This window comes from Medicago sativa, chromosome 1 (genome assembly GCF_051527215.1).
Source record: "Medicago sativa cultivar Bolivia chromosome 1, Bolivia_mono, whole genome shotgun sequence".
Classification (NCBI taxonomy): domain Eukaryota; kingdom Viridiplantae; phylum Streptophyta; class Magnoliopsida; order Fabales; family Fabaceae; genus Medicago; species Medicago sativa.
Genome location: NC_140749.1, coordinates 64,005,906 through 64,015,163, shown reverse-complemented (window position 1 = coordinate 64,015,163; position 9,258 = coordinate 64,005,906). Strand labels below are relative to the sequence as shown.

The 9,258-nt window shown below is 34.6% G+C and overlaps 1 protein-coding gene across 2 annotated transcripts; it reads right to left on the bottom strand.

Moving 5' to 3' along the window:
• Positions 1-280: 280 nt before the first annotated feature.
• On the bottom strand, positions 281-7,964 carry LOC146956329 (Serine/Threonine-kinase). 2 transcript variants are annotated; one of them, XM_085728423.1, is made up of 9 exons: positions 7,811-7,964; positions 7,660-7,733; positions 7,487-7,567; positions 7,251-7,343; positions 6,495-6,614; positions 5,381-5,452; positions 4,501-4,578; positions 1,844-2,006; positions 281-723 (listed from the first exon to the last, which is right to left on the bottom strand). In XM_085728423.1, exons 1-9 carry the CDS (start codon positions 7,896-7,898, stop codon positions 668-670), a joined length of 825 nt encoding a protein of 274 aa, XP_085584549.1. In that variant the 5' UTR covers positions 7,899-7,964; the 3' UTR covers positions 281-667. The 2 variants fall into 2 exon arrangements, with proteins under 2 accessions (XP_085584549.1, XP_085584556.1); XM_085728430.1 differs by lacking the exon at positions 281-723 and having other exon boundaries at positions 1,659-2,006.
• Between the last annotated feature and the right edge of the window lie 1,294 nt (positions 7,965-9,258).

Genomic DNA, 9,258 nt, shown 5'->3' with positions numbered 1-9,258 from the left:
AGCCTATGTAGCTCACATCTTCTTAGCATGAACTGGAACCTCTATATATTTGGTCATCTTTGCAAAGGAAGGAAACAAAAGTAGTCCTATACAACAACAAAATTGTCTTCTTTATCATTCCCTAGATTTGATCTTCGTGACTATGTCTTGCGGCATTCTTGAATTCATGTTGCATGGATCACAGGGTGGAGACTGTGGCTGGAGAATATGGTTGTCAAGGAACATTGGAGAATTGAGGGAAAGTGAAGGTCTTTCGGAGATGGGAAAGAAGACAGAGAAGTAAAAGGGTGATAGTTCTCCACTATGCATGATATATTCACTCCTCATTAAGACCTTTATCAAACAAACAACTTAATGAGTTACAATTACTAAATGCAAATTTACTATTCTTATGACTCCTTTTAGAAAACAGAAACTGAGTTAACATAATGAAAATTGCTTTTCTGACATGGAGAAGTTCACATTGACACAAGTAAAATACTAAAATGCCCTCAACGGCAGTTAACTACCGTTGAGGACCCGGCGGCAGTTAACTACCGCTTAATTCATTTCTTCAATTCACTTTCTCTGTCTTCTTTTCTTCTTCTCCATCTTTGTTGCTGCTGAGCCTGGGACTGTGAATTCTGCATCTGTTGTTGCTGATTTGTTGATCTAATCCCATTAACATTCAAAGGCAAATTAGTAGGACTTTGAAGACCAACAAGTGGATCATTGGTGCTGAGCCTGAAAAGCCAAACCCAAATTACCATTATTTCCAACATTACCAAGATCAAGAAAAACACCATCATTTGGCTTAGCATCTTCTCTAACAACACCAGCTCAAACCAAAAACTCTTCCAAAGTCATCTCCTCCAAAGTTGGTTGTCAGCACTCCAAATATTCTTCAACAATTCATCCCTTCACTTCAATATGTGATATTTAATTGAAAATTAATCATCATTAAACTTCTTCAATTTCTTAAATTAATCATCATTAATCATCAGAAAATATCTCTGATTGAATCTTTGGAAAAAAAATTATATTTAATTGAAAATTTCACTAATATCTCCTTCACTCAGATTGTATTGTACCATGGTTGGTTCAGCATAACACCTGCCGTCAAGAAATGCCACAACAGAGTGGAAGAAGGAGAAGAAGAAGAAAAAAAGACAGAACGAAGAAGAAAAGATGACAGAGAAAGCAACAAAGATGGAGAAGAAGAAAAGAAGACAGAGAAAGTGAATTGAAGAAATGAATTGAGCGGTAGTTAACTACCGCTGGGTCCTCAACGGTAGTTAACTACCGCTGGGGGTATTTTAGTATTTTACTTGTGTCAATGTGAAGTTTTTTATGTCAAAAAAGCAATTTTCTAACATAATTGCACTTTATGAACGGAAACTAATATGGGCTTCAATTGGTCCATGTTGATAGCTGATGAAAGTATTTGCCAAGTGTCAGTAAACTTTTTCCTTAATCAAAGGATGAAATAATATTTCATCTACTCCGGTCCTAAATATAAGCAAATTTGACTTTTTAGATTCATTCAATTAATGATGTATGTGGTCCATAATATGAACCACATACATCATTAATTGAATGAACCTAAAAAGTTAAATTTGCTTATATTTAGGACCGGAGGGAGTATATAATTGTCTCACATGTAAAACAGACATTTGAAGTGATATACACCAATTATATATCCATTTATAAATAAAAAAAATTGTCAATTGTAGATCCAAAGCAATAAGCAACTAAATCTCTTCTTTAGATTAACAGCAAAAAGCAGCAGACAAATCATTTCATGGATCCAAGTAAATCAATGACTTTCTGGATCTCTAATCTTTTGAGATTTTGATGTTTATACCAGTCGGAGTCTGGTCAGATCTGAGATGACCAGAACCAATCAAATCACGAAGATGAAATCTCATATCAAGTGGGGACATTCGAAGACGCTTCTTTTCCAAAACGGCCAACATCATCTCCTTATATTGACGACGACTGAGAAGGGAAATAATTTCCTTCCTTCCCTGAACAAAGTAAAACAATTACATTATAATAAAAAAATACTTCCTAAAGACCAAAATACACAAACATTATAAATTTCCATGGAAAAAGTAACTGAGCATCTCTCATTATGTCAAAGAGTACAAATTTGAAAGTGTGTAAATACTACCCAAATCATACCCCAATCAGAATGAAATAACTCAATCCCCACAGACTATCCACCAGCCACTACATAGAATAGATATATCCGGCAATAGACATCAGAACAAAAATGGACTGGCCACATCTGTTGTACTAGTGGTGCTTAACAGTTCAACTCAACCAACAGAGATCAGAATTACGATGTAATCTATGCTTAGTCATTCAGTTGACAACTCTCCTGATATTTATTTACTGCCTTGTGAGCTTGAAATATGTACGACTTTAATGCTTGCAAAAAGAATAATTGTTTTTCAAAAATAAATTAATCCAAACAAGTGAGATGAGCGTTCAATTTAGAGGCTACCCACCTCTTCAGGTATTTCAGAATATCTGAGGTAGTTAACAAAGTTGAGATGTAATACAATATGCATTTGATCGAATACCCACCCACCTCACTCACCTCCTCCTTCCTAACACAATGCCCTTAAATTCCATGTAGTGGATTAAACCTCAAAATAGCAACACGTATTCAAATATTGAACAAACAATTGAAGTACATGCATTAATGTCAAAACATATTACATGAATGAATAATAGAATGGTTGTACTATGCACCACCTACTAGTAGTGCATAGATACACCAGAATGCCAAAATGCTTCCTCCTTCCACCCCCAACCTAACCAGCTCCCTCACCCTCTGGTCTCTCCCAACTCTTTGCTGCCACCCTCCTTCATCCCAACACAATGCCCTTAAATTCCATGTAGCGGATTAACATCGAAATAGCAACATGTGTTCAAATACTAAAGAAACAATTGAAGTACATGCACTAATGTCAAACAGATTACATGAATGAACAATAGAAGGATTATACAATGCACCATCTACTAGTGGTGCACAGATACACCAGAGGGGTGAAATGCTTCCTCCTTCTACCCTCCCTTTACCTTCCCAGCTCCCCCGCCCTCTGGTCTCTCCCAACTCTTTGCTACCACCCTCCATTGTCGCAACCTCTTTCTCCCACCATCACAACCTCTTTCAATCTCTCGAGAAATTTGACCAGGATTGATCAATTTGACCAGAAACGATGTCATTTACCCAAGTACTGTCAATTACCTAAGCCATCTCAGGAGCCACTTTCTAGAAGGTATGAAGCGAATTCTGAGGGCGAAATTTGACAGTGTTTTCTAGCTATTGTTGTTTATTATTTCTGCTTTAAAGCAGAAGTAAAAAAAGCAACTAGATGTCATTTTCTTTGAATTTTTTGGATAACTGAAACGAACCTGAAATCTGTGGGATAATTGATGGCGGAATTCTGGCACCAGATCTAGTGGTGCCACCCATGGGATTGGAGGTTGGACATCAGATGGGCACCATATGGAGCAATGCTCTTGTATTTGAGGAACTGCACAATGTAGTTGTGCATTTTGCTTCAGAGGGTGCGGTTTGAAACCAAAAACTAAAATGATAGTGTGATGAAGGGGGTGAAAGCTGGAGGGGGAGAGAGGAGTTGGGGTTTGTGGAAGTAGGTTAAGAGACCTGCACTCTCTTATTCTTAATTACTATATATTAGAATGTAAGAAAATATCCTTTCATATCATTTGATATTATATTAGAGTACCTTAGTTTATTTCTTGGAACCAGTTTATATTCTCAGAATATCTTAGATTATCACCTAAAATTAATTTCCATATTACTTAGTTATTATAATTTGTTTCTTGCTTTCTCATTTAGGATTTGAAGTCTCAAATCCCTATAAATAGGAGATAGTGTTTAGTCTTTTGTATGAAGCTATCATCAAAGTGTTGAGAAATACTTATATAGCCCAACACCAAATCAAAATCATTTAGGCACACACTCATTAAAATATATCATTTAATTATTTCAAAAAAGTATATTATTCAATTCCTTTCTTTTTCATACTTTTCCCTTTTGTGTGTGTGTGCCTAAATGACTTATATTTATGCTTGTGACCAAGCACGTGTATCTCCAAAGTGTTTAGTGTTTAGTCTCATATCCCTGTAAATAGGAGATAGTGTTTAGGATTTGAAGTCACATATCCCTATAAATAGGAGATAGTGTTTAGTCTTTTGTATGAAGCTATCATCAAAGTTATTACCAATAATGTTCAAGCTCTTATTATTTCTCTCCTTTTATCTAACACTCTTAACTTCAAGACTAAACCACCCTTTTACCTCTATTTAATCGGACGGTTTATTTTAATAGTCTGAATCTGAACATCTAATTACTCTTGTTTTGTGTGCACCAATAGACCATTTAAAAGATGGTCCATGTTATACATGACCACAAATGATATAGATTAAACTATATAGCAAGCATCCAGACATAAAGACATGGTAAACGTCAAATATTCGTACCTGAACAAGACCCTTAAGAAGCGAGCCAATATTTGGAATTGCTATCCAATACATGTTTGGATCAATAAGTTGCCTGGTCTGAAAAGTATGCACCAGAGTCATTATACATAATTATTAAATACTCAACCAAAAGAACATATATACGCACACATGTTATGGATGCAACTAAACAGGAGGAGATAATCAATATAAAATAAAACTACAGAAGTATCACATAAACAACGTTAAAGTAAAAGGGAAATTTGTGTGGATAGAGATTCCTAGCAGTTATAAATTAAAGATGCATATAATCAACATAAGCAGCAGGATAAATATTATATGCCTAATCAAAGGGAAAGTTTGTCTTGTATTGTAGGACTTCAAAGCATGAAATAAGATAAGGAGTGGCACCAAGATTCTCAATGCAGCTAATAACATTTAATGTTAGTGATCGAAAACAAAAAAAAGAAAACAAAAAAAACGCTTAAAGGATTTTCAATGATGTCTAAATAAATCAACAATTTCATGTAGAAAAATGCATGTGAATGTACGATAAGATCAAACAGGAAACTGGCGTGTTAGAATCAGGGGACAATTCTCTTTTCTTTTCCGAATGAAAGAAAGATATGACAAATGAGTGTATAATTAGGTGAAAGTACTTGTAAAGACCACAAGATAACAGTTGTTTCATACTTTTCAGAAAAGTGAATGCTACTGATGTTGGTATTGTAAACCACATTGGCAAAAAAAAAATATGAAGTTTACTTGGCCATTTACAGGAAATGAAGTTGAAAAAAGCTTGTATATGATCAAAAACCTCCAAGCAAAGTTGTGACAGTTTAAAACAGAAATGTTTTTGAATACAACCAAAATGAGCAATGATGCAATCCATTTCACTTACAAGGATGCCTGCATTAATTAGAAGGGAAATGTGACTGTCCTTCACCTTTCCCCCAAGTGATAAGAGTGAGCACTGCATCCAAACAAACAACCATCAGCAAAAAAACTCGTTTAGTAAATATCCTGGGCTAAGATATATATTGACCAGCCTACATGATTTAAAATCAAAGTAAAAATTTAACATGGCAAACTTGAAAATGTCTGTCGTGATGTTAGTATTTAATATATACCACTGTATATGTGAACATGTCAGATTAGTGTAGTTAGTATCCCACGATACATATCCCGATAGGATACGAAAACAGCCGTGGGCAATACGTATCAGGGTCTGTATCCCAAATGACATTGTATTCCAGGCGTATCCCATATATCACGGGAGTATCCCATGTACCCCGATTCAATCTGGTATCCTACGATACTGTGACATTTTCGTTTGTTGCAGAAACCAGGTCGGGTTGCGCAACCCACCAAAAGTTCCAAAAAAACAATTCCGTTTTTTATGGATCAGTCCTGAAATCGGGTTGGGCTTTGCATCACCCTCCAGAAAACCCCAAATTTACACGGTTCCCTTGGGTCGGGTTTATGTGACACATCAGATATTGCAGGTGAACCATTTTGTATTCAAGAGTTTTGTTTAGTAAGCTGCCAATTAATTTGGAGCTATTCCCAAAAGCCACTCACCTTCTCTTTCTTTATGGCTTCCAACACATACACAATCTGTTTCTCTACAGTCTGCATGTTTGATTTTTATTGAATTAAGGATGCTTTATGTTATTTACTTTTGCTTATGATTTGAGTTTTGACTTTTGAAGTATCTTGAAGTTTACATATTATATTTGAAGTATTTTGTAGCTTATATATGATATTTTAAGTCATATTTTTTTTGTTCATGTATCTTACAATACACGATACGATACACGATTCAAAACAGTGGTCAAGCGATGCGCATACATATCCCGATTTGAGTACCATGTGTCAGATATTCATATTGTGCATGAGCATTCTCCCAAAGCCGGACATTAGCCAGATTATAAAGATTTCTGATGAGTAGACAGTAAAATGAGCAGAAGTGGAAATGATTAAACAGTATAGGCTAGTTTGCATATCTTACTCACAAGCTCCTCATGTTCGATGCCAGTATCCAGCTTTGAATCTAGGACATGGGTTTTGAACCACTCAAAAACTTCACATTCTGCTCCCGTCTTTCCTTCCATTCTTTTAACAACACGATCTATCTATGCATAAACAGTTAGAAGAATTAACACGACGGTTCATCAACAAACTTTCAGAATCAAACACAGTTACAATAATATGACCATAAACGCCAAAGACATCCAATTTTAATTATAAAAGAAGGGGCATAAAAGAAGATAAAAATATCTAAAATGAAGGCACTGGAGTAGCACTCGGTCTGAAACTAAAATGATAGCTGACAATCGACACTCAACCCCAACAATACATTCTTGTGACCGAAGACATATATACATACAATATACAACACCAAACAACCAAACATTTGTCAACTAGGAGAGGTTGACAACGTGGGTCAATCAATATCATAAATCCTTATCACGTACATTTAAATATAAACCATTTACTCCGGCTCTGCTTGGATGAACAACTTAACTAAGCACATATAACACAATCGCTTATCCTAAATGTGCTTATGTACATGTAATTTCTATAACAAGAGATAAAATAAGCCACAGTTTTTTCATATGAGCTATATAAGCTGAAAACGACTTATAGAATATGGACATGTCATAGCTGTTTCCATAAGCTCAAACAAGACAATTCAAACAAAGCCCTAAATCTCTCACAGTAGTTTGGCCAGACTGACAACATACATTCATATGTATAATTAAACCAACCTGTTTCAGGTAGTCATCGAAAAACATTACAGCATGATCATCTTGTCCGGTATTTAATTTAAAAAGCCGAAGCACTTTATCCCTCCGTAGCAACTGCACAAATAAATTAACCTTAAATCTTAATACAAATCATCACATTACCAATCCATTAAAACTAAAAAGCTTAAATTAGCAACAACACTAATGTTTAGTAGCAAATAAAAAATCAAAATCACAAAATTCCTAAACAAACAAACCTCTAATTCCCTATCCACTTGTGTTCTATCCTTCACACTGCTATACAATTGAGACTTCAATATAAACGGTTCAACCGAAACCTATAAATAAAATAAACATCATTAATCAAAACTTAATCATATATAATTAATTAATTAGTTAATAAAAAATTCAAATAGTTAATGTTGTTTACGTTGGGAATTTGGGGAAATTGAGCTCGCATGATTTGAAGAGCGAGTAGTGTATCGGTGAATGTGAGATCGTTTTCTGCGAATTGGAATAGAGATTAAGTGAACGTGTAAAGAAAGAGAAATGGAGGTGTAGAATTGAAAAGGAGTGTGTACCGAGTGATGATGAGGTGTTTCCGGCGTCGGAATTTTCAGTTCGCCGGCGTTTGGTGCCCTTCGATGAAGATTCTGAAACATTCTCCATGCGTCGTGAATTCTGAAGAGTGTCTTTTTCTCCTTCTTCCTTTGTTTGTTTGGATAGAAAATGAGAAGAGACCATCGATTATTTTTTATGTTAATTAATCTTCAAATGTTTTAATTAAATTCAAGTATTATAAGTTTATTTAAAGGAAAATGATTTATGGTACGACAACATTTGTCGCACAATTTGCACGATTGCTTATTTCTTGTTCAATTTCTCTCTTTCTTAGAGTTCTATTCCAGCCATCTTTCTTCCTTATTCTCCATTAATTTAAATGATAATTTAAGTCCTTATCACTTCAACATTAAATTTTGGTTTTTGGTTACTGCACTTGCTTTTGATAGCAGAAAAATAGAATGACTATGTTGTTCTGTGTGATACATACACCGTACAGGCTTTGGTGAATTAACGCTTCAATGTTTTCAAAGGATGATACATGTAACCTGCCAAGTTTGATAACACTCCTGACTATTAATTTATTGTTGCAGGAGCACCACTGCAAACTATATGGAAAATCGGTGGAAGCGGTTGGTGGATAATATTTTGTAGTAAATCCATAACAAAGACAACACAATTCATATTGAGAAACAAAAATTTAGTTTATTATTTATTTTAGGCTTAATTGCATGTTTGGTCCCTTATGTTTATTTTAGTTTTCAAGTTGGTCCCTTACGTTTTGAAAGTTTCAAGTTGCTCCCTTACGTTTTAAAAGTTTCAAGTTGGTCCAAAACGTTGCTCATGTTGGAATAAGTTAGTCCTTTATGTTTATTTTAGTTTTCAAGTTGGTCCCTTATGTTTATTTTAGTTTTCAAGTTGGTCCCTTATGTTTTGGACCGACTTGAAAACTAAAATAAACATAAGGGACTAACTTGAAACTTTCAAAACGTAAGGGACCAACTTGAAAACTTTTAAAACGTAAGGGACCAACTTGAAACTTTCAAAACGTAAGGGACCAACTTGAAAACTAAAATAAACATAAGGGACCAAACATGCAATTAAGCCTTTATTTTACCTATGTCAAAAATCAATATTTTAGTGTACTTTTGTCAAATAGCATCATGTGTGAGTGCATACAAGGGCTAAAGCAATTCGTGCGACAAAATTGTCGTGCCATATAGCACTATTCTTATTTAAATACTAAAATCTGATTCAAAATGTTGGTTAGACCACTATAAATTTAAGGGTTATAAATGGTCCCTATAAATATTCAGAATTTTGTTTTTAGTCCTACAAAATAAAATCACACTTTTTAGTTCCTATAAAAATTTGGGCTAATTATGTTTTTGGTCCCTACAAAATTGCGACCTTGTAAGTTTAGTCCTTACTTAATTTTAATAGCATTTTTAATCCCTACAAAAAATTT